Below are 26,760 nucleotides of genomic sequence, written 5' to 3' on the forward strand. Positions count from 1 at the left end.
CTTGGTCTTTAAACCTGTGGGAATCTTCAGTGTATTGAGTTCTGATTTATTAACATGGTGTGTGTGTGTGTGTGTATTAAAAACTGATTGAAAACTATCAGCAGGGATCAGTGTCATGCTTTTTAATAATCTTTTGAAATCCTAGCAAGACAAATTTCCTTGTTTTGCATTCAACAGCATGCAAATGAGACTTCTATAAGAGATAAAAATCATTATTTGAAAAGAGGTGTTTTTTAAAAAAGAAGAAGATAAGGCTTTGTATTGCTTTGCATGTTTTGTAGAACTTAGTAAATACGGTAGATAATTAAAATCACAATGGAAGATGTGCACTGGGATGGAAAATGAATAATGTTAAGGTTGCCAGATTGCCTTTTTCTTCAGACTTTCTCTTCTGCTGCAGATAAACCAATTACAATGATTTAAGAAAAAAGTTATCAACAGGTGGCCTGTGGGCCAGCTCTGCTCCAATGTAATTTTACCTGGTCCTTAGAGGCATTGCCAAATTTTAATCAAGTTGTAGCAAGACATGATGTGGTTTAGCCATAGCATCAGGGCTGAATTTAGATGAAGAGAGTCCCTAGGCTACTCCACTTGTGACGCCCCTCCCCTTCCCCCACCCTCATGACTAGAAGAAAATGGAAGAGTGTTATAAACAAAATTGAGTGAAGCCAAGGATGATGACGGGTATTTAAAATTCTGCAATTCTCAATTTCTCCTGTAAAGGACATAAGCTGTTATTGTTAAATACCATGGTGATTTATAAAAATGCGTAAAATTAAGACGGAAAAACTTTTGCAATAACAATTTTGTAAACCTTTTGTGGTATAAGCATTAATTTTTAGGAAAATGAAGTTGTAATGTTTTTCTTTAAAAAACCACACACCTTGAGTTTACAAATTATATTGCCTGGGAAGTGTAAATAATATGACCATGATTACCTGACAGTGTGGCACTTTTAGAATCTACATTATGTTGTCATTAAAAAGTCAGTTTTAAAATACATATTAAGAAGTAAACTACAACCATCAAATACAGCAAGGCTAAAATGTTTCTCCTCCCCCCCCCCCAGCCTGCCTCATAGCAAAATCATCCAAAACTTCATCAAAATTTGTTTGTCTAAGTTTGTCACTTTCAATGTACAGAATGCTCAGTGCGGACAACCTTTCTTTAGACATTGTGGCCCTTAATTCATTTTTAATTCTTTTGAGTCTTGAAAAACTCCTCTCTCCTGAGCAGTTAGTGACCATAAGGCTAAGAAATAGTGGCTTCCTGTTTCCGGTGGTGGAAAATGGCGGTCTCCCACACGATCGGACTCCAGCCGTTCCGATAATTCAGGGCTGATATGGGGGTAATTAGCCCTGGCAGCCTCCCCAGGGCAGGGGAGGACTGTCTCGATGACCCACGGTTTGCCCCAGATTGCTGATGTGGCAGATGGCAGGGGCACTGGGTCACGGAGCAAAGGACGGATTGATACTGCTGCGATGCCACCCCATAGCCAGACGCATCTTTGGGAAAATATAAAGATTTGAAAAACAAACAGACACTCTCTGAACTGATGAAACTGGGGAAAAACCTGCAGTATGTACAGTCTCTGGTGTAAAAGATTGAACTTCAAAGAGATCCTCATCATGATGTTTGGAATCTGGAGGGGCTTGGTATGTTTTTTCTTCTTCTTCTAACACTAACAATTTGTATTGCATGCCAAGCCTCATTAAGAACCTAAATTGCTCTTCAAAAAGTGAGTACAGATGGACTTTTATATATAATTGGGACCTATTCACAGCCGCTTTTCTTTTAAGATTTGAAATGCCTGTTAAAAGACGAAAACAAAGAACAAAATGGCGTCTACCCACTACGCATTTATGGAATATCTGAAATAGTCTCCCTGATTAAGAGAAGCAGGAGCTAACTGTTGGTTGGTCAGAAAGACTGGAAACAATATTATATATATAACTGTTTGCAAAAAAAAGTTTTTTATTATGAGTGAGAGAAAGGGCTAAATGGATATCTGGCAGCCCCTCTCTAGGGCCCGAAGGGGGGACTGGTTGGATTCCAGAGGCCAATTGATCTGATATATGGCTACATTGCAAACAGTCTGTTTAAGAATAAATCAACAAGGAGTTTTAGAAGGAGGCTTCTCTCTGTTTCTTTGATAACAGCTGGACGGGAAAGATTAACGATTTGGGAGCTGCCAAAATAACAATTCTCAAAGAAATAGCTGCAAGATTGCTTCCACATTAGGAAAGGCCATATGAATTTTGTCCTTGTATATAACTTGATAAAGGTCTGTATGAGACAGAGAATGCTCTGCTGTAGGCCTATGGCATTGTGTCACATGCAGGTGAAAGTGCAAAGGTTCATCAATAAGTTTCAGGTCAATATCTTTTGGGTATGCTTCCATCAACTGTTCAACACCTTGCTTAATTTCTTGTTTAGATGCTGTCAAATTAGAAAGAATGGCAAACAATTGTGCAACATCACTGTACACAGTACTACTTCTTTTTAAATTGGCTTCAAGTGCATCTAATATAGGAATAAAGGATTTTATCCTGAACCTATCTCTTGAAGAAAGTGCATCTAAGGCATCAGGTGCACTTCTGTCATTTCTTTGCCGTTCCCTCCCTCTTTGTCTCCTTGTTTTGTAGTTGACATTTGGCAAGGTGGCTTTTGCTTGTTTCTCAAGCTCATCAAAATCATCTCTAATTTTCCTTTAAAAATCCAGAAGTGAACTGTACAAACTTGCACAAGAACTCAATAACAGGTCTGATTTATGAAGGGCTTTGCTGACCTTGTGAAAATGACTAGCACACGGGTCCAAAAATGCAGCATAAACACAGATTCCAGTTCTTCCATTTTCTGCAAAAGATTGTTAGCTTGGAGCCTGGTTTCCCCCTTCCCATTAATGTCAGAGTCAGGATGAGGTCCAGTTACCAACGTGCAGCCTGGCCTCCTGCCTTCTCTTCCAACTCTATGATTCTATGATTCTATCTGATGGTGTTTCCTGCTTGGCAGGGGGTTGGACTCGATGGCCCTTGTGGTCTCTTCCAACTCTATGATTCTATGATTCTAGGTAGTTCTGAGGATCCCTTCCCACTGCTGCCTTCCCTGATCCCAAAGGCCGCTCTCTGCCTGTGGGCAATCTGCAGTGCATGCTGCAGCCACCAACAGGCTCTGTTGATGTGTGTGAAAGATAGACTTCTCTGCCTGGGAGGGGTGAGGCCAGAGCCAGTCACATGTGCTTGCCTTGCTCTGTTCAAGCCAAGGAGGAGAGAAGGAATGGAAGAGACTTGGGAGAGCTTGCCTGCCTAGTCTATCTGCCCCAGCTGCCCCCCCCCCACTCTCCCATTGATTAAAGTGCAGCATGTACCACTACTGACCTGACCCTTGAGCTGGGGAAGGCTGTGCAGCTGGTTGTTGACTCTGGGCCTGCTGGCTCTGGATTCTGAGATGGAAAATTCTGGGATGTAAGGATACTCAACAGCCCAACTCATCAGGGCGAAAGTCCCTGAAGGTCTTTGCGGTTAGCAGAAGAAGGAAGTTCCAGCCAAATACAGGAGCAAAACAGCGGTCAGTAGACCACAATCTTTATTGTTCCACAACAGATCTCCACACAGAGTAAGAACCCCGAACATGGGTTACAAGCTCTTTAAAGACCTTCTGTCCCTACCCAGAATACATTTCCAGCACCATCATTGATACATCACTGATAAATCATTATGATGTCACAAGGAGGGAGGGGAGTCGTGAGGTTACCCAAGTTCATCAACTTGCCCCAGTTATCAGATCAAGTTCCTAACACCTTAAGTAAAAAGTAAAGGTAAAGGGACCCCTGAACATTAGGTCCAGTTGTGACTCTGGGGTTTCGGTGCTCATCTCACTTTATTGGCCAAGAGAGCCGGTGTACAGCTTCTGGGTCATGTGGCCAGCATGACTAAGCCGCTTCTGGCGAACCAGAGCAGCGCACGGAAACGCTGTTTACCTTCCCGCCAGAGCGGTACCTATTTATCTACTTGTACTTTGATGTGCTTTCAAACTGCTAGGTGGGCAGGAGCTGGGACCAAGCAACGGGAGCTCACCCCATCGTGGGGATCGCAGGAGCTGGGACCGAGCAACGGGAGCTCATCCCGTCACAGGGATTCACCAAAAGTACCTGCCACCTAAATAACAATAAAACTATCTATGCATATCTTTGCCTTCTGGCCTTCCTGAGGATGGGCTGTGGGAACACCTGGCCTCAGGAAACCCATCAATGGATGTTCATTGTTCCCTCAAGGGAGGGGTGCTCTGTACTTGACTGTATATCCCAAGGATTATGGAGGAGGGTGGTATCGAAGTTGAGTACATGACCTCTCGCTTAGAGGATTATGGAGGAAGGTGATGTCCAAGTCTGCCTTTCCTTTTGAAGCAACATGTCATTGAAATGGAAGAATTGGTTATGGCATTGATTTTATGTGATTTTCAAAGGTTAGTAGTCCATCAGCACGGTCAAGTACAAAGGTATACAATTTTGACTCTTGCAACAATGCAACAAGTTTTGCCAATAGAAACCAGAAGGGATACAATTTGCAAGCTTTCTCCATTAAAAGTGCAAAGGCTTATTATCCCGGGGTTTTGAGGGAGGAGAGGTGTTGAGAGGTGACAAAAATGATTTCCAATAAGTGCCCCCCTTTATTTCCATAACACGTCCTTGAGTCTGTATGCTGAATAGTGACACCAGGGACCTAGAAGTGGCAGTGCTTCTCAGCCCAGCTCCTGCACAGTCTCATCAGGGCTGGCCTTAAGGCAGTTGGAGCAATTGGGCCAAATTGGGCCCCGCAGGCTACTCCTAAGTGGGCCCCCGCACCAGGGCAATCTAGATGGATTGTATTTATAGCTCCAAAATTCCAAGTTGGCCCCAGAGCTTCAAACTGGGCCCCACTGGCTAGCCCTGAGTCTCATAGTTGCTGGGCCTGAGTTGCCCTGTCCTCGCATGAAGTCTTGCGTTTGCAATTTTGGGAGAGGGGAGACTGCGGCGCTGGGGAGCGGGCAGGCTGGCGAGGCCCCCTAGATTTAGAGGCCCAAGGCTTCAGCCTACTTAGTCTATACATAAATCTGTCCCTGCAGAGCATCAAGTTGAAAGGGAAAGAAAAATATTTATAAGCTATTAAAAAGGGATACTTTAATGTCACAGCTCTTTTGATTTTGTATTCAGTACTGTATATAAATGTATTTTAAAAATAATGCTGTGTTTGAATGCATGGGGTCAACTCTGCATTCAAGGCACTTGACCACTTGTGGGGGTTCAGTTTGAATGGCAAAATAGACCTTTGGCTTCCTGCACTACTGAATGGAGATCAGCAAATTTTACCATCCCACATTTAGGATTTTTGGGGACTGTACTTTGAAACAACAATAACAAAAGCATAATAGCTTATGGCAAGAGTAGCTAACCTGTGGCATTCCGAATAATGTTGGACTACAACTCCCATCATCCTGAGAGCTAAAATTCAACAACATATAGAGGGGCACAGGTTCCCCAACCCTGACTTAAAGTAACCTGTAATTTAAGTTGTAGAAAACACCTTCCACACAGTTCAAGCCCAGAGATGCTGGATGCATGGAGGGGGAAGCCCAAGTATGTCTACTGTTCCTGCTCCCGGATTTCACATGTTGAACATCTCTGAATTTGGATTTGGTGACATAACAGACAACCATGGTTTGGTGCTATGGGAACAAGCCTGGGCAAGGATCAGACCTAAATGCTCTCTTCCTGTTGCCTTCTCCAAGATCATGGGTTCAAGGTAGCAATGGGAAGCATCTGCTTGCTAGTTTAACTGCAGTTTATTGTCATGTCTGGACTGAAACAACCTGTGGATAGTTTGAGCCCATGGCTTTTTGAAACAAGCCAAGATAATAAGCCACCAAATACTAGCAGTTTCATTAATGTTATGCTAAACTATGGACTAGCATTGTGTCCCATATAGTTCAATTAAACTATATGCATATGTGCATATAGTTCGTATTCAATCGTGCATAGTGCATATTCAATCGTGAGTGCAATACTCTAACTGAAATTATGTGCACACTTACTTGGCACATAAATTCAAGTCCACATAAATTCAAGTGGATTTGTTTTCCGGTAAACATGCATAGGACTTGCATTTGACTTGAAGTAGGGCTGATGCTAAAATTGCAGCCTTGCGTTGAACTCCTCCATCTGCAAATTGTAGTTGTCTGATTCCTGACAATATTCTGATATCCTCGCTTACACCAGCAGCAGTCATGTGTCCTGACATCACTGGTAAGTTGAACTGCCCATTTGTTGAGGTGGAGAAAGGAATTTGATACAGGGCTGCCATTTTCATCCTAGTTTGTTCCATGTATTTTTTTGTAACCTGCACTTCTCCCCCACAATGAAGGCAATTAGTAAACCTGGAAACTTATTTGTATTTTTCACACCATTCTTTCTAATGGCATCATGCTTTTATACTCTTGTTCAATTGCTGGTTTTATTTGTACTGCCATCTTTTGTTTTAATTGTGTGTTGTAATTTTTACTGTCAGCCACCCTGTGGATCTGTGAATGGAAAGTTGGGGTAGGAATCCTCTAAACTACTGCAGCCTTGTTTTCCCTGTATCCGCTTCCACTGTTTATGAAACAGCTGTTTCACAAAACAGCTCCTGAATTCTAAGCATTGTTCCCCACCCCACACACAAATGGCTTCATCTATGCAGCAGAAATGATTAATCCTGTTCTGGAAAGGCCATGCCGGCTGGGCTTTTCTCCAGACATCCATTATGTAATCACTTTCTTATAGCTGTACAGTTTTCTGTTAGTTGCAAGGGGGGTGAAGTAAATGGTTTTCAGCTCAGGCACTGAGACTTAAATGAAACAGTGAGCTGAGGACAAGGAGAGCGTTCCCAGTCCTAGGTGTGCCCATTGCAATCAGCACAATCCAGTAGTTGTTCAGCAGAAAATTTTAGAATACCAGACACTTCCAAGATTCTAGTCAATATTACCCTTAGCTGTTCAATTGTACAAGGAGTAGGTGTGCCTCTGCTCAAACCTCTTTGCCACACCTTTCCCTGAGCTTGCATAATGGGGAAGTTGATTTATGAAAATATGTGTCATGCAGGCTAGAACAGTCGTTCCCAACCCTTTCCCCCATGGACTACTTGGAAATTGCTGAGGGTCCATTTCTAGTTAATCCAGAGCACTTTTGTCTCTAGTTCTGGCCGTTGATGGCTCTGGTGCCCTGCGCCACCAGGATTGTGACCCTTCAGAAGAAAAAGATTGCCCTCCTTTGCCCTGGAGGCGCAGTCTCTGCAATTTGAATGTTTTTCCTTCATCACTGATGCACCATTGTGTTGGTGAGTGTGCCTGCCTAGGAAGTAGTTTAGCATCTTGCATGAGGAAAACTGAAAGTCTCTTTCATCCATCAAAGAGGGAAGCCCAACCCTGGAATCTTTGTTAATGCCCCTTGGAATTAAATTATGACCTTTTTGGCCTGAAGGACAGTATGTGGAAAGCTGTCAGTATATAAAAGTTCTTTCAGAGCCGTGCCTGCATGTTTTCATAGCTGCAAGGATTTGGAGGTTAAACTGCCTAGTTCTGCAGCATCACATCCCTTTGTATGCACTTACAATGAATCAGCAGAATTGTCCCCAAATACTAATTCCAAAGGCTGTTTTGTTTTATCAAGAACTCATTAACAAATGTAAATATTATATCTCCGTTTCAGCTCATCTGTATGTTCACTGAATAAAGTCATTTGCTAAAGTAAACTCTTTTAAACTTTTAAAGTTCCACATTACACACTCTGGATTATTCTAAATTGGTCTCCTGGCCATTTTCATTTTCATTCCTGCCCACCTATTGCAATTTATTATAATCTACTCAAGTCATTTCCCCAGTGCATGTTGAGCTTTCTCTCCAGATGTCAGCAAATGATCTGCACAGGTTGCATATATTAAAAGTTCCTAGTGATCACAGCTTATTCAAAACCATTGTGTGTGTGTGTGTGTGTGTGTGTGTGTGTGTACAATAGCTTTCATGGAGCCCAAAATTTTCATGCTGCCAACTGCTGGATTTCACTTCCACTTATTTTAAACCTGATGGTTTCTATGTTGGAGAAAAGCAATTGCACACCTCACAGGAAAAATATGTTCAGTTAATTAAAATCTTAGTATTCCTGCCCAGCATCATGCAGTATAAAATATCAGAATGGAGACTATAAAGATCTGCAACAACCCCCAATATGGTCCAGAAGGCAACACCCTGGATTGAAGACTTGGATGCAGCTCAACACAGGCATGCTTTCTGAAGAGAGGTTGCAGTCAATCATACATTTCATGTCTGGTAAAATTTAAAACAGTAATTCTACAGGTGCAAACCTGTGATATTGGGTTGATCTTTTGCCCTAACTTTGCAGTGCAAGCTTTAACTATGTAGCCTTGTAAGAGGCATCACTGTTACTGCTAGCATCCAGCATTGATATTTGTAGGATGCCAGTGGACAACTCCCTGTTCTTAGCTGTTATTGCAAAACATTGCTAGTTCGAGGTGCTTCCTGTGTTGTGGAAGGTGGTCTCCCCCCCTCTCCCCATGGGTTCTCTCTATTCTTCCTCTGCAGAATCTACAACTCTTTCCTAAAATTCTCCTGAGATGCACATCTGCCCTAAATGAACTATAAACCCTGAATGAAGCTCTTCCTACAGGGAAGGTGTTACTCCTTTCTCTCTTCTGACATGCATAACTTGTGTGGGGAAAATTCTGATGGTTGCCTACTGCTGGTCTCAGTGCTGGAGCTAGCATGACAGTACCATTCAGAGAGCCACTGAAACCGAATAAGGCATGGAGGACAAAAACATGCAGTTCTGCTTCTCTGCAATGTTTTCCTACAAGGACTGCAGAATTTCCAAAAATACCAAGCATATAATAAGCTCTTCTGGATGTGATCAAAAGCTTATTTAGTTCTGTATTCAGACTGGTCAAGCATATGCCTACAAGCAAGGCATGATGGTGATAGCGTTCTCTTGTTCATGTTCCCCACACGATAAGATCTACTGATAGTTTTATCCTCAGTGAATTTTTCTAATCCCACTTTAAAGCTGTGCAAACTGGTGGCTATTACTGAAAATTGTGCAAGTGAATCCCATATGCCTCACTTGATATCACACATTATCCTGCTTCTTGCCACTTTTAAGGGACTCTAGACCTCTATATCAATATTCACATCCATGAACATTTGTATCATGTAGTGGGTGGACATAGCAGACGACACAGAGATTTCTCTAAGTACAGCGGTACCTCGGGTTACAAACGCTTCAGGTTACACACGCTTCAGGTTACAGACTCCACTAACCCAGAAATATTACCTCGGGTTAAGAACTTTGCTTCAGGATGAGAACAGAAATCGTGCTCCGGTGGCGCGGCAGCAGCAGGAGGCCCCATTAGCTAAAGTGGTGCTTCAGGTTAAGAACAGTTTCAGGTTAAGAACAGTCCTCCAGAACGAATTAGTTACTTAACCTGAGGTACCACTGTAGTTCTTTATAAGTAAGCTGGAACTGAACTGAACAGCAAACAGCTCAGCCGGCCTGCTTTTATAGGCAGCCGGCTGTCAACACTGTAACAACAACAGCCCTGGGTTTCCTGCCTTAATGAACTTACGTGGACCTGAGTGAAAACTATATACACAATACCCCCTGGTGGCCAGGGTGAGAACTTCAACACATAACAATTTGTATGACCAACCACAAATTAAAATGTAAGTGAACGCACAGAGAGAATTATATCAAATACATCAAGTGTGTGGCTGCTCCATTCATGATCATAGGTTCATTCTAGAGATGGATAACCAGTATGGGTTAATTAGTACACCCAGAGCCATTAATCTCTGGAATATTCCTTCTTTAAGTGTAATATTTTTTTAACCTAAGAGCCATTCCTGTTTACTTTCATTCTGCAATAATGAATCTTAAATTGTAACTGGATATCATAGCCAAACAAATTGAGGCAGGAAACAGCTAGCAATTTGCAAAATAAAACTGTATACTGTTTCCAGAACATGAACTTTTTAAAGGCATCCCATGGAATACCATTCCTCTAATGTTTTCCATTATCCTCCTAAGCATAGCCATTAGTGTTGAAGGCCGCTGATGATCATCTTTCCTTGAAGCAAGCTAAGATGCACTGCCAAATATCTAATGCAGAAATTGCACATTGGATAATGTGCTGGGAATTTCCCTGCAAGAAAACTAGAGATGATTGCTGAGCTGGAAAGTTCTTTCTGTATCCATTGAAAGGTTACTCTTCTTTGGTTTTAGGGAATGTGGAGAGAAGCTATCTAATGGTTTACATTTCTTGATAGTCACTAATGCTATCCACAGTAATCTAACAAATGAGCTACTGGGTTAAAACCAATGCATTCTAATTACTGCCCTCGTGTTTGTACAAGAGGTTCTTTGAACAAACAGTGCATCCTAATGTAAAACTGCTGCTATAGACAGTATTTCCTTTTGCGGGGGGAGCATTCAGTCACAGTCCTCCTCCTGTAATCTGACATCCAAACCAGGAGTATTTGTATCAGGTGGTAAACTGTTTCTAAAGAGCCAGTCTAGAATACTGAAAATAAGACGGACAAAATTCCCTAAGACTTCAGTAGGAGGACTGAGCATGAATTATAGAGGGCTTATTGAAATGAATGGGACTGGATTTGACTGGTTTAGAGCAGTTGTTCACTATTTTTCATATTGCAGTTGATAAATGCATGGCTTTTTTGATCATTTACTTACAGGAGTATATATGGTTTTATGCTGTAGCTCCAAATGATCACAAAAATTGGTGGTAATTGGTGGAATTTAGTAAAAAAACATGTTCATGATACTTACTAACTAGGCTGAAAGTTGTCTTGATTGAATTTGCTTAAAAAGGCAAAGTGATTAGAAAATATAAATGCTTTCAGGGGTTCATTGCTTGCTGTTGCAGTTTCCACATCTGTAACTTTGTGAAGATGTGAAAATCAGGAAATACTCCGGCTTGCGATTTTGTTTACTTTTTGCAAAACCAACGTCACCCTGATGCCTGCCCCCTTTCAAGTGTTGCCCCTGGATCGATGTATAGGTGCATGCATGCAAAGAAACTCTAGAGCAGGGGTCACCAATATTTTTGGTCTAGTTGGCCTATTTTTAAATTTCAGAGAATTCTGGGGTCGCTAGTCACAAAATGGCTGCCATGGCTGCTGTGGCATAACACAAAATGGCTGCTATGGGGAGCATGGGATGACACAAATTGTCTAAATTGCCTCTGACAACCTTATGCTTACCATGGGTACTCATCTATGCCCTATTGGTCCTGTTTATGGAGATCACACACAAAGGAGGAGGGAGGGATAGAGGCTGATGTTACTGCTGTCTAATAACAGGGAGCATTCCTCGGTACCAGGGGAAAAAATATACAAGATAACCACACCATTCTCTTTTCTCGGAAATTGCTTAGAAGGTACCTCCACATATTGTCCCATAACTTTCATTCTAGGAGGGCTAGAGGCTTACTTTAAAAAGAAAGTGAAATCTTAGAGTCTGGGGCACCTGCCAGGGGCACCCCTGGAAGCCTTCACAGGTGCCAGGTTGACCCACCCTTCAGGCATCATTGTAGCAGTCTGAGCCAGAAGTTGCCTTCTGCTGTTTGATTATATGGATTGAACTAACAGGTATAAAAATTGAAGGACCAAATTTGGCAGTTGCATGAAAATTGCTGGAAAATAAATGCATAGCATTTGATAATTTCTGTGACGGAGCTGTGCAATTGCAAGAAACCTGGAGAGAATGTTGATGTGGCTACCTTTAAGGGCCCATTAAAAGGCTCACCCCTCACATACCTGAAAATAAAATGAAAATTCATTGTAGATAAAACACTGCTTAAGGTACTTGCTGTATCATCAGCTGTGGTGAGCTGGACTCTGCCAACATTTGGACCTGGACTATCCTGACAATTTTGATTTGGCACAGAAAAGTTTAAAACTGTTCACAAGCAAGTATTGGTCCAAATACAATATACAATAGAAATAAGTATCCGTTAGTGAAAGGTGGGGTCAAGGTCACCACATCTTAATGTCTGTGCCTGACAATATTAGGGATACTCTAGGGTTTCCAGCTGGCTTGTTATATGATGAAGTATATATCTTGGCCACCTTCTTAATGCAGTGTTTACTCAAGGATTTTGAGAGGGCACAAGAATTAATAATGCCAAAAATCAGAAAGATCTAAAGGAAAGGGAGATTGTTTTTACTTTAAACCATTCTGCAAAGTGGGTGGTAGGCAACTAATTTTTACTCAGAGTAGACCCATTGAAATCAATGAACATGACTAAGTTTGGTCCATTAATTTCTGAGTAAAACGTAAATTGGATACCGCCTCTTGCATTGCGTTATAGGCAATGGTATTTTCCTGTTAATGTGCATAAAAGCCATAGTTTGTTTGAAGTAGATTTAAGCAAACAAGATGTGCGCCATATTGGGACAGGAATATTGGCCTTGTGCATGAAGGGAAAATGTTTAGTTAACCTGTGCTATATAGCTCAGTGACTGACTTGTGTCTAAATTATTGGCAATGGAACTCATTCCTTCTTTTTAAGTCACTCAATAGAATCTGCTGGAAAAGCTAAAGAACTGTGCCCAACTCCCTGAAGCCACACATAAGTTTCTATGTGCAACACAACAACAACAACAACAACAACAACAACAACAACAACTTTATTATTTATACCCCGCTGATCTGGCTGGGTTTCCCCAGCCACTCTGGGTGGCTTACAGCACATATAAAAACATAGTAAAACATCAAATATAAAAAACTTCCCAATACAGAGAAGTTTGAGTGAATCAAACCTGTGCAACATTGCATTAGACCAAGCAGTCTCTTTCAGCTTGCTTAATTGTTATTGGCACATGCCCATGAATCAATGAGTCAAATATTTTTACACTCTTTTAGCTGAATTTAGTTTCTACTCAATGCCAGCCAGACAGGCATGGAGACTGGATTCTTCTCTCTCCCCGCAAAAACCAATTGCAGTATAAATTGTAGGTGGTGTGAAGGGGCACAGTTTACTAAATTGGGATTGGGTGGCAAGATTCACAGGCTTGTGCTTGAATAGATTCAAAATATAATTTTGAAAAGGCAACGTACACACTCACACACACGTTATACTTGCTACTTATGCCTCATGATAATTTTAGCAATGCTATGAACAAATGACTTTTACTCCATTAATAACTGAGGTTATGCATAGGTAGTCATTCTGTTGAAAAACATGTCAGTTAATTAAAATAAAAAGACTAAAAAGGTTGCCTGATGAAAGCTGAGCAGAAGAAACCTTATCAGACATGTACTTTTGCCAGTCTTTCAGATCTTTTGTTGAATCATCAATTCAATTAAAATGAGGGAGGTTGAATTCCTAAACCCACTTACCTGGAAGGAAGTCCCACTGAACTTTGTGGGATTCTGAGTAAAAATACATATAATGGGGTTGCAGGGTGGAGAAGTATGAGTTATTTTCATATGTTAGCAAATATAAGAATTAAGTTTTGGAATGTCAGTGATGTAGAAAAATATATAGTGTGTGTAATATATCTATACTAGTGGGGAGTGCTTGATGTTGCCCAGGAATATGCAGAAACCCCAAAATGCTGTGTTTTTTTAACTGGATAGTGTTTGGGGTTGTTTTTTTTTTAGTTTGGATCAGCCATGCCAAAAATCAGGCAAAGTTATGCCAAAGTCACATTTTGATCTACCATCTTGATTCAAAATGGCGCCCAGCACCCAAACATTACCAAGGACCCTCACACCCTCTTTAGGAACCTTCATGCCAAGCTTGGTGATCAATAGGTGGCCAAGCCTATGCCGGTGTCAAAAAATGGGCAGTCAGAATAGCAGCCCAGTAGTCCAACACTGAAGGAAACTGCTTTCCCACACCTTGGGAACCCTTGTTCCAAATTTGGCAATGATATCTAGGGAGGCAGCTTGGACCTATAAAGAATAGGCAAAGAACTTTTCAAAATATCTAGTAGATATGAATGAATGAAGTAAATAAGCCAATATTCTTTTGCTGGTGCAAAAAGAAAACTTATTTATTACATGGATTTCTCTCCCCTTAGTGCCACCTTTTCAGGGAGCTCATTAAAGCAAACGAGAGACCTTGTCCCCAGTCAGGGTTAAATGAATAGCACACAGCAGCAGATTACATATGACACAGGTGCCAGCAGAAACCATTCAAACTGCAAAAAGGAGCCTCCTGTAAGTACAGAGTGTCCTAAGTGTTATCCAAATCAGCTACTTCCATGGATTCCAGTGTCTACTACGAAGCTGCTCTTCACCAACTGCGCATGACAGCCTCATGAGCTTTTTGTCACCAAAAGTGACTTGTTGCTGGTTGTTCTTCTTGAAATTCTCCCTTTCCACTCCACATGGGCTCCATGCCTCCTTCCTTTTCCTTGCATGTGTTTATAAATAGAACTGTCCTGGTAGACTTCATTTGGCCTACCCTGTTGTCCTCTTATGCGAGTTATTTTTTGATCTAAAAATAGAACTCTGCTAGTAGATCTGCATCGCCGGGATTCTGAAAGTTCACATATAAACTGGGCTGCAATTAAGCAATGTGTTAGAAAACCGTATGGCTGACATTTCTGCTCGCAGTCTTCACATTTCGATGCCGCGCAGCCTCTGATATAATAACTGTTAAAGAGTTGCACGTCAAAACACTTCTTAAAAATTATCAACGAATAACCAAAAATATCTCATAGAAGCAAGAAACTTGTAGATCTTAGTAGAGATAGAAGCTTTGAGGAATCCTGAATTTATTTTTTTATTTATTGAATTTATATCCCACCCTTTCTCCCAAAGGAGCCTAGCATGGCAGAACTTAAAGAGAAAATAATAATAATAATAATAATAATAATAATAATAATAATAATAATAATTCATAGCGGAGTTCAGAGTAATTGTAATCAGTTTCCTATAATGATTCCTGACCCAATGAATTGTTTCTTTGATAAAAGCAATGTAGCATTGTTGCTTTCTCTTGGGGAAAAGAGAGGAAGGCAGGCAAAAGTCAACTGTACTTTCTTTTTGCACCCCACACTCTACCATCAACTAGCCTGCAGGAAGTGCCCCAAGGGCTTTAAAGTATGTTAATATTGTGTTATGGTGGTAAGCTGCCTTGGAAGGGTCTGTATGCTGAATGGCAGGGTATAAATAATTGTAATAAATGAACAAGGTGTCTGCATATAAAATTCCCACTCCAGAAATCATTGTAAATGTATATAGGGTTCTAGAAGTATTAAAACAAGCCCCAATGTGTGATGGAAGATCACTGTGCATTTATTAAGTAATTCTTTTGCAAGGGCTAGGGCCACTTCACACACTTATTGGATCCTAAAAAGGTAAAGGGACCCCTGACTGTTAAGTCCAGTCACAGACGACTCTGGGGTTGTGGCGCTCATCTCACTTTACTGGCCAAGGGAGCCGACGTTTGTCCGTAGACAGTTTTTCTGGGTCATCTGGCCAGCATGACTAAGCCATTTCTGACGAAACCAGAGCAGTGCACGGAAATGCCGTTTACCTTCCCACTGGAGTGGTACCTATTTATCTGCTTGCACTTGACGTGCTTTCGAACTGCTAGGTTGACAGGAGCTGGAACCAAGCAATGGGAGCTCACCCTGTTGCAGGGATTTGAACCACCGACCTTCTAATCGGCAAGCCCTAGGCCCTGTGGTTTAGACCACAGCGCCACCCGTGTCCCTCTGTTGGATCCTACTTACCTGAAATATATTTAAAGTTACGCTGAGACACTGCCAGAGCCCTCTCACCCCCTTCCCAAAGCATGGATGGAAGGGGGAAGTAAGTAAATAAATAAATGTAGAGCAGAGAGTGTTGGGTTTCCTTAGCTCTCCATTTACTTATTTATTCATCCCCCCAACACCACGTAAGGTTGCAATCACGTACATAAAGCAAACACAATTTGTGGGCTTGCTGTACTTGTACACAGCGTGTGTTTGTAAATGTGTTGTGTTCTACCCACACTTTACATTTTTAGATGTACGCATCTAAGATCTTTTAAGGCTACACCCAAAGTGTGAAGTGGCCTCCCAGGTTGTTCACAGCAGCGTAATTAGAATATATGCGTTCAATGAGGTCGTAGCTTTATTTATAAGTGTTTTCTCCAAATCAGCCAGCAGAGAGCACTTTCTTTTGCAACATATCATCTAAGCAAGGATGCAAATCTAGGGAAAGTACTAGGGTTTTGTTTTGATTTTTTTTTCCGGCCTAAAAAAGGAAAACATAACAACTGGTTTTGCATATTTCTGTACAAGCTCCTCTTTCATAAAACCCTGCTGTCGAAGGTTTAGTTCTCACCAAGGTAGTCAAACCTTTATTTGGGCTGCACTATTTCAGGCTGCAAGTGGGGGCTCATGAAATTGAATGTTTTCACACACAAAAAATATGAATTCAATACACACAGAAAACTAGAGGAAGGATAGGCACGAACCTTTTGTCTGACATCAGGTTTTCTATTTACAGGGATTAATTTCATTTCATTTTTAGAAGTATTCAGTCACTTGAGTCTCCACCTGCAATCTGTTCAGGTTAAGGTTTATTACCTTGATAAAAACTAGATCTAATTGTTCCCTCAATTGTCAGCAGCGTTTCAGATTACAGATCTCTCTTCAATTTGCCCTCCATTTTAGGAAAATATTAACGTTACTTGGCTTCTGGTATTTAGCAAAAATAGATGTTTCTGTAACCTACTTAGAGTCAGAAACCGCTATTGCCCATGTGCCATTTGATTGTGCTTTTTTTAATAAATAAAAAAATCAATATTCATAGAAACCCAATGTTTAATAATCTAATAAGTACTATAGGAGTATTAAAGGAAGAAGCTTTCAGAAGCAAGAATGCAATGGTATTATCAATTACCACCTTTATTTATTTATTTTTTTAACAAATCAACAGGGTGGTACATATATGAGGAAGAAACAGAATGGGAGAAAATGATGGTTCATTACAGAACAACATGCAGGTCCAGTTTGCACATAGCAATAAGCAAACAATGGTTTGGCACAAGTGTGTGTGTGCTCAGGTTCCCGCAAAGCTGATCACAGCTGCTTTGCTTCTCCTTTAGTCCTGTTGCTGTGAGCGAAGCTATGGTTTGGCTTAGCATGCCATCTGAACTTGGGCTTGTGTTTGGACTTGATTCAGCAGCATAGCAATAGCTAGATTGGAAGAGGATCAAAGCCATCATGATCTCCTCTCTGGAGACCTGCATATTAAGACAAGGTTTGACTTAGTGTTAATTAGCAAATCTGGATCATACAGAACAACATTACACTGACTCAGTTTAGGTGGAATGATAAACCATAGTTCGTGGTTTACTGTGAACACACTTTTCTGCACTGCTTGTCTCCTCCCCACTAGCACATGCGGAAAACAAACCATGAGCCATTGCTTAGCAGTATTTCCATATCAAGGATTGTGTTTTTCTTATTCCAAGAAGCCAAGTGAGTAAGTAAACCAAGAACAAAGCAAAACAAACCATGGTCATAATGCTTCGATCATAATTCCAAGCCAGGAAATCATGGTTTGTTTCTTCCCTGTGTGAGTAGGGAGGAGACAAACAGACCAGAAAAAATTGATCAGGATAACACCATGGACAAACAATCTCAGTAGCATCTTTGCATCGCACCCCAGATGTGTGTTCAAATAGCAGTCCCCTATGCCGTACCACATATTATTTTCATGTGGCTGCTCCCCATACTTCAATGGGTGTTGCTGTAGAGCCCCCAAAACTTTGGGGGCTTCCGGAAGGTGCTGCTAGAAGGGGGAGCTGAAAAGCCTGTAATTCAGCAGAGCACCTTTAGTATATAAGGGATTTAAAGCTATTTCTGTATATAAGGGATTTAAAGATAATTCTTAAATTTTCATTGCATCAAAAGCCAATGTGCTGGGTAAGTGTATATTTCTACCCAACCCATTTTGAATGTTTTTATTAAAGATTTCTTTAACAGTGTAGGGGTCTAGAAGTGATAGAATGGTTTCTCCATCTACTCTCCCCCCCCCCCCTGTTTGTGTGAGACCTGTACATATCTAGCCAAAACATTTTGCTGAGTAGGTCAGCAGTGTGTGGAAATTTGATCCAGAAACCCTCCACGGACTTTGGAGATACCACAACTCAAGGCATGTAGCACTTTCTCTGTGAGACCTACATCAGAGAAGGGGGGGGGGAGGGAAGAGAAGAAATTGTCTATCAATCTTCTGTCATGAATACATGCTGGCATGGGACTGGCTTAGGAGATACAAATAATTGCAAATCTCTGTTTTATGGAAGTAGTTGGCGCTTTTATGTGATAAATAATTGAAAGGGTAATCAATCTTAATGTTAATATAAGTAATTTGAAGTGTGCCTAAAGGAGTAGGGCTGGATAACTATGAGAATTGAACATTAATTCAGCAGGACTGTCTAGTGCATATAATCATATATGTATGTGTGTACACACACAAACACACACACACACACACACACACACACACACACAATGTTTTAAATCTTCCTGGTGGTAGTAATTATTGAGAACCAGCCACCTGATCTCTCTCTCTCTCTCTCTTGGAGGCTTCCTTATCTGGTTTGTGCGTTCCCCAGTACATTCAACACATGGGCTGGTGCTGTGCGCTCTCGGGAATCGGAGCAATTTATGCTCAGTTTCTCCGTCTGCAAGGCACAGCAAATCATCTGCTGGTGAAAGCTTCTGAGACCTGTCAGCAATCTGCAGCTGATTTCTGTGCATTTAGAGGCTGGGGAGGCACCGTGGATGGAACAAGCTACCAAATCTTGCCGAGATCTTACCCCAGGGGTAACAGTCAGTGCAGAACAACAAAAGAAAGGGGAGCACTGCTTTTTCACTGGAATAGTAGCTTATCTGAACTCCCAGCTCTGTAACTGAAGGGGTGGGGAGAGCTGGGGAAATCGCGAGCAAGGCTCTGAGTAGCAGTTCCAGCTTCTACAGGAGTAGCAGTGGCTGTGTTTAAACAGCACTTATTCTGTTACTTGCCTGAGAAACGTCAGCAGATGGACTTTGGTTTCAATGCTCTGATATTTCCAGTGACTCTGGATGTTGGAATACAAGTAGCGGTCTATAGATTGTGCATTTTACTTGCTGAAAAATGAGTGAAGAAGCAAAGGAGAAGAATGCAAAACATACTCACAGGAAAAAGAAAGGCAAAAAGGTAAACTCCCCAAAAAGGTTTCGGCACGTTTTATTCTTATTTAAGGTTTTCTTTCCTTTTTTTCACGTAGGTTCAAAAAAGGGTTTGATTCTGGGGTCTTTTAATTTAGGGAACCAAGAAGATGCTAGAATGAGGATGCTTTTGTTTTTGCTAGGTGCTGATGGGCGTGTTCCCTTCCTGGAAACAGAATGTTGCAACACAATTGCTTTATGTTCTTCAAATATCTGAGCATTCTGAAACAAATTGCTTACTGCATGATTAAACAATGTGGCTTTTTGATATACTACAGCAATCTTTTACGTCCACACCCAGTGAGTAAACAAACATCCCCATGAAAGCTTAAAAGAAACTCTGCCTGTCAACAGTGTGGGCTTGCTAATAGATGTTGTTGCGAACATTTTAAGTTCTGAATAAATGTGTGTGTGTTTGTGTAAATCATATAAAACCTTTTCAGGCAACGCCTTGGCTAGTATAGTATCTGCTTTTTACATTCTGTAGCTGAATGAATGGTGATGAAATTCAACTTTGGTTCAGAAATCTGCTTTTGTCATGTGTTGTTGTTTCTTTATCATAGAGAACTACACAGGTGGTTCTTAGATGGATTTGCCAGAATGGTTTTTGTTGTGCGGAATAACATGGATCCTTCAAAATTGGCTCTTGTTGTTGCTGTTGTTACTTGCACTGGCTTGCAAAAATAAGATGCTGAGCATTTAAAAAATAGTGATCTTGGTGATTTCTGGTGGGAGTAGCTGAAATTCTCAAGTCTTTGCCAGTTCATGCCATTTAAATGTGTGGGATTAGTTAGGAGTAAGCAGCTGTGAAAAATTGCAGTGACTATGTGTTCCCTTCAGTTTGTTGGTCTCTCACTCCCTTCCTAAATACATTTATTTGGAGGTAGGCTCCAATTCCAGTGAAACCTACTTGTGAATAAAAATGCCCAAGAGTGTGATTAAACATGCTTGCTCTCTAAACTGAGTTCCACTGAGTTCAGTGGTAGTTGCTTCCATGAAAGTATTGCAGCCTTAGATTGTGGTGCATAAATCAGCTGGACTAGGTAACTTGGGATATTGAGGTTTAACTGATCCACAGGTTGGACTGTCTGTGTAGCAAATTGGGGAAGAGAAATATATAAATATTTGAAAGGTGGTTCGTAGCATTTTAGAAGGAAGTCGAGCACATTCCTCTCCCCATAATCTATTTTTGTGTCTGCTCTTTGCAAATATATTCTGGATTTTGCTTATAGGGGGGGAAATGCTCTAGAGAGCATTGGAACGGGTAATCTCTATTGCATGTAGCATATAAAATGCTTCTGCCTGGCACTGTTTTCTCACCAGGGTAGGAAATACAACTCACTGTGGAGTTGGTTTTTTGAAAGATAAATGTTTTTAATAAAAGAGAGTATTTGTCCTGTGTTTACAGCTATACAGTTATTGTTGTTGTAAGTCAAGTGGCATAGAATAGTAAGTGTGAAAATCCCTGTATTTAGATGAAAAGTCTTCAAACCCTGAGTAACTAAGTCAGTGGTGATCCTATGCACACTTACTTGGGAATAAGTCCCGCTGAGCACAGTGGGATTTACATCCAAGCAAACATCCACAGCATTAGGCTGTTTGGATTGGCTTCAACCCATTCTTCCTGCAGTAGATGTGACCTAATTGTTAAAACCCAATTCTCCTAGGAAATATGGGTACAAATCGCCACATTCATGTCCATCTTTCAATATGTTTTGTTTAGTGGGAAACTGATGGTTACTGTTATGTCCTCCTCAAGATTAGAAGAATTTTGGTGGTTGTGGTTTGGGGAAGTGACTGAAATGTCACATATGGATTTCTGGAGCTTCACAGCACAAAAACCACAAAGCGTTACGGTATACATGTTTTGTGTCATTCGTGACATTGTTTTCCTTCCACAGTCTCGTTCGGAGATTGCAATGTCATCATGGTGTCCTATACCAGCCTTCCCCAACCGGGTGCTTTTCAGATGCTTTGGGCTTTAACTCCTATCAACCCCAGCAAGTATGGCTAATGGTGAGACATCATGGGAGTTGTAGTCCAAAACATTGGAGGGCACCAGGTTGGGGAAGACTGTCCTATACCAATACCAGTACTGAGGCACATAGAATGGTGTCCTTAGCGACTTGTTTCCACCATTGCAATTCTTGCTCCTCTCCTATCCCCTCAAAGGTCCACTATGGCTGAAGCCCCTTCAAAGGTGGTTGTGATTTTTTTTTTTTGAGAGGTGGGAGCAAATGTTACATAGCTAGTAATAATTATGATAGGATCTTGTGAGCATATTTATATTTGGGGGTACCTGCTACTGTTACCTGCTAATATATTTGTAATCATGCTACAGTGGATCTAAGCAACAGAGTGGAATGTATAATTATGAATCCATTACTCCTATAGGGAGTCTCCTCTATTTTCAAATGGATTAGAGAGCCTCATAATATTGCATTTTGCTCTCATGCCTCATCTTGTTACATGATAGAGCGGAATGGATCTGTCGCAGACGGTCATACTAATGATATGTCTGGGCTGCTATTAGAGTGATATTAGAGAACCGGATTAATCCCTTATTTCAAAGACTAACCATTACCCTTCATAGCATGCAAGGAATTACCCCTTCATATTGCAAGACTTCCACCATTATCCCTGTTGACTTTGCTGTTTTTCAGTCTTGGAATACATTGGATGATGAGGGCTGATGACTGACAGTTCGAAGCACTTACTTTAATGAACTGAAAGAATCCTCCAAGAAAATTTTGGAAAGTAAATTAAGGAGCCAACTTTTTATATAAAACGGCACTGTAGATGTGCCCTAACCTGATGCCGTAAATGGAGAATCAAGCAGAACCCAGAACAACTTAATAGCATCTTTTCCTGTGGTTTGTTTACGCATGGAGATATGATACACACATGATATATTTGGCACATCCTGTGTGCTTCCTAATCTTACGCCAGAGTTTCAGAGAAGAGAATGCAAGAGTTAGTCTGTTTTAAATTTACTCAGCAGCTCTCATGCTAGTTTTAGATTTTAGAAAAGGGTAGCGGGAGCAGGATTCTATTGAGTTCATTTTGTCATGATCTGGCTGTATCAGGATACAAGTCTTACCTGCTCAGCACGTTTAGGAATAGGCTGTCTTTTTTGGAGACTAGTTAACAAAATTCAAACTCTGGTTAGTACAGGATTAACCCCAGGCTGCAAAGTTCTGGCAAGATGTATGCTTGATTAGGCAGGATTGGAGCTCCAGTTGAGCAGAGAAGAAAAAGCCCAGAATCTTGTTGGAACCAGGAGAAGTTGCTTGGCAGAGGTGGGCTCGTACATTACGACATGTGTACAATGCCAAGGCTGGTGAGGTGCATGGACAGGCCTGGAGTTGTACTGCATGACAAGATCACAAGATCTACTTTCAGAAGATAAGACATGGATTATGGGATGTAGGATGGACATGGTAAGTGCTTTCCAGGCCTCTTGAGGATCCCTGAGATGAGGTTTTAAAACATAAGAATTGCCAGTGAAGAAATGAACATGGCAAGGCACAGTTTCCTTCACCAAGCAGTGCAAGCTGTGGTCAAAGAAACAGAAACACAACCCCAGCAGGGCATGCAGACCAAGAAGCAGCTTGTATTTTCCCAAGCCCCATTTTAAACTATCAAACCAGGCTGTTCTGAAATGGGTATGGACATCTCTGCCCCTGCAGCTTGCCTGAGGGCAAGACCAACCCTTCTGACGCAAATGGGAGTTCATTGCTGGAAAAGCATGAGGTAAAGGGGAAAGGTAAAGGACCCCTGGATGGTTAAGTCCCATCAAAGGCAGCTGTGGGGTGCGGTGTTCATCTCGCTTCAGGCCAAGGGAGCCGGTGTTTGTCCACAGACAGCTTTCTGGGTCATGTGGCCAACATGACTAAACCGCTTCTGGTACAACGGAGCACCGTGACAAGAGCACACAGAAACACCGTTTCCTGTTTACCTTCCTGCCACATACTCATGTTGGTATGCTTTCAAACTGCTAGGTTGTCAGGAGCTGGAATAGAGCAACAGGAGCTAACCCTGTCACATGGATTCGAACCGCCGACCTTCCGACTGACAATCCCAAGAGGCTCAGTGGTTTAGACCACAGTGCCATCTGCTCCCTTACAGAAAAGCATGAACACCTTCCCAAACATTTAAAACTAAAGCTAAAACAATGAATTCCATTAGTATTCAATGTTTTAAATTTTGACTCTGAAAATTAGTTTGAAAATACAAAATCCATAAGGCTTTCTGATCAACAGATTTGTTTTTTGTTATTGCTGAGAAAGAAATTAGGCACTATAAGTCTTGGACCAGAAAAATGCTCATCCTGTGGTAAAGCTGTTCCAGGAAATTGCCTCTTCAGGTGGGAAATGCCAGGACTGAATGCTGCATTCCCTTAGAAAACTAGATATGTGTCGCAGTGTTAGAATTCAGGTATAGAAGCCAAGTGCAAAATGGCTCCTTAAACCAGGGTTACATGCGTTGAAACGGAATAATGCCTAGTTGCCATTTTTGGGCCAGTTACCTCAAAAGTCTTATTTTTCATTACGACTTTTTGGTTCCTGAGATTCATTGTGATAAAATCTAACAGATAGAATACTGCAGGATGTGTTGCTAGTGTGTCAAAACAAGCAAGGATCCCTAGGCATGCACCTCCAGATGGTGGAGACGTCAGCCGCCATCCTGGCGCCCGGGCATCATCACTTGGTTGCAAGTGGCCGAGAGCCAGGTGCAAAATATGCTTAGTGCCTGGCAAATTTCAAACGCTCTGTGTGTGTGCGCGCGCATGGAAAGAGTCTAGCTTAGTCTATGTCTAGCCTCAGCCTCAGAATTCTTAGAAGGAAGAATCTGGTTAGTTTGAGTACAAGGTTGTAATCTTCAGGTCATTAGGGTTACGGCTATATACACATTTGCAAATGTGAACATATGGGATGGAGCAGCAAGACTGAGCCGGCCCCACCCTGTTTTTGCCTCACCTCTGTACTCCTCTGTCCTGTGTGAAATTCAGCCCATGCACTCATTCCTTAAACACTGCTCAAATACATGATCCTTGTTCCTTAAAATGGTGTATGTGTATGGTGTATGTGCAAGATCTTGCATATTGGCCATGCGTGCATTGGAATCAACATGTATTTACACACTTATGCCAGTATGTCATGGTGAAGCATAAAGACACAGAGGTGATAGAAGCCGACTCTCTCCACCACCCATTTGAGATGTGTACAGTGTCAAATATTTCAGTAGTCCACCGATGTTCCGTTGACTTAAGTGGGAACTATGCTGGACTAAATAAAGGGTTGCAGCTTAAACATATATGTAATTTTTCTGCTTGAAAAGGTAAGTGGCCTTTTAATAATTTCAATAATGCCTAGTGAGTAAAACTGTTTGTTCCTGGCATTCATCAAACACAAAATATTCTACTTGGTTCTTTTTGGCTTGCAATCCTGCTGAGTAACTCTTCCTTTGAGCTGAACGGTAATCAGATACTGTTGGATGAAATTGTATGAGAATTCTTCATATGATTGCACTATATAAAATAATTCCTTGCAAATAACAGTGGTACAGATGTTGGAATCGCATCTGAAAGCTGTGAAATGAGTGGCAAGGGTGGCTGTCTTTGGAGTTCTTTGCATATGCAAATTAATTTCTCTTCTCTCCCTTCTTCTGTGAAATTGGTGTGATGTAAAGAAGTATGAGTTTAAAATGTAGATCTGAGAAGCAGTGTGTTTCAAATATCTCCACTATGTCCGTGCATCACAAATTTGAGCAATACAAAGATAACGATGCGTCAGAAAAATAACATGATGCTGGTAGTGTTGCAGTAACATTGATGCACATGAAAGGGAGGCAGTGGTCTGAAGTATTAAGAACACAAGAGCCTGCTGGATGAGGCCAATGGCCCATCTAGTCCCTCCATTAATTGTAGGATGTGGTGGCAAAGGAGGCAGGTCGCACATAAGGACTAGGGGGTGGTGACTAGGTGTTTTTATTTTGTGGTGGGGAGGGAAGAAAAGCAATGGCTGAGGCCCTTGGAACTGTTGAGTTTTACCTGCCAGCTCCTTATGTGGCCTTAGGCAAGCTGCATTCCCTTGAGATAATTGACACTACCCTTGTGCATACTTTACTGCATATATAAGGGGGGGGGGTGCAGGGTAGAGGCCATTCCTCTCTCTCACACACACCCTGCCCATGTTCCACATAACTTCTGGAAGAGCCTCCACACACAGTTTGTCCCTTACAAAGGGAAATCTTCCTCATAATCATTCCTCCATAAGTGTCTGGAGGCGGTTGGAGGAAGGATGGCGGCTGACAGATTGAGGTTGAATCCTGACAAGACAGATGTACTGTTTTGGGGGGACAGGAGGCGGGTGGGTGTGGAGGACTCCCTGGTCCTGAATGGTGTAACTGTGCCCCTGAGGGACCAGGTGTGCAACCTGGGAGTCATTTTGGATTCGCAGCTGTCCATGGAGGCGCAGGTCAATTCTGTGTCCAGGACAGCTGTTTACCAGCTCCATCTGGTACGCAGGCTGAGACCCTACCTGCCCACAGACTGTCTCGCCAGAGTGGTGCATGCTCTAGTTATCTCCTGCTTGGAATACCGCAATGCGCACTACTTGGGGCTACCTTTGAAGGTGACCCGGAAACTACAACTAATCCAGAATGTGACAGCGAGACTGGTGACTGGGAGTGGCCGCTGAGACCACATAACACCAATCTTGAAAGACCTACATTGACTCCCAATATGTATCCGAGCACAATTCAAAGTGTTGGTTCTGACCTTTAAAGCCCTAAACGGCCTCGGTCCAGTATACCTGAAGGAGCATCTCCACCCCCATCATTCTGCCTGGAAACTGAGGTCCAGCGCTGATGGCCTTCTGGCGGTTCCCTCACTGTGATAAGCGAAGTTACAGGGAAACAGGCAGAGGGCCTTCTTGGTAGTGGCGCCTGCCCTGTGGAATGCCCTCCCACCAGATGTCAAAGGCAAAAACAACTACCAGACTTTTAGAAGACATCTGAAGGCAGCCCTGTTTAGGGAACCTTTTAATATCTGAAGGACCATTGTATTTTACTATTTTGTTGGAAGACGCCCAGAATGGCTGGGGAAACCCAGCCAGATGGGTGGGGTATAGATAATAAATTATTATAATAATATTATTATTATACTGGTTAGGGGACGGATTGAGAATATGGATAGTGGGTGTGATCTTGCTCTTCTCTTTTATGCATTCATTGACAGGTGGGCAGAGGTCTATGACCTGCTCTTCTCTAGCAGTCATCATCTCTGTTCTTGGCAACAGCCCCTTCCACCATACTGGGAGCTGGCTTTCTGCAAGGTCTGATAGTGCCAAGCTAGCATTCTCTAGCTCCTCTGGAGTGATGAGGCATCTTGCTGTTGCACATGAATGTGCAAAAGTGCTTAAACACTTGAATGCCATTGGGTAATGTTTCAAGCCTGAGAGCAGTTAAAATGTTCTTTTCAAGTGGAATTTAGCTGAA

At 41.8% G+C, this 26,760-nt stretch overlaps 1 protein-coding gene across 42 annotated transcripts in view; it reads left to right on the plus strand.

The window, feature by feature from the left end:
* ANK3 (ankyrin 3) overlaps positions 1 to 26,760 on the plus strand; it is a 376,227-nt gene that overhangs the window by 26,749 nt on the left and 322,718 nt on the right. For 5 of the 42 annotated variants that reach the window (XM_083439882.1, XM_083439841.1, XM_083439847.1 and 2 more), the window contains exon 1: positions 18,665 to 19,249. The exons of 36 other annotated variants lie outside the window; for them this stretch is intronic. In XM_083439882.1, coding sequence (XP_083296008.1) covers positions 19,187 to 19,249 — 63 coding nt within the window. In that variant the 5' untranslated portion in view covers positions 18,665 to 19,186. Of the gene's footprint in view, positions 1 to 18,664; positions 19,250 to 26,760 lie in introns of those variants that run through there. One more of the 42 variants, XM_083439875.1, reaches the window with a different exon arrangement.

Source organism: Podarcis tiliguerta (genome assembly GCF_965153285.1).
Source record: "Podarcis tiliguerta genome assembly, chromosome: 5".
Taxonomy (NCBI): Eukaryota; Metazoa; Chordata; class Lepidosauria; order Squamata; family Lacertidae; genus Podarcis; species Podarcis tiliguerta.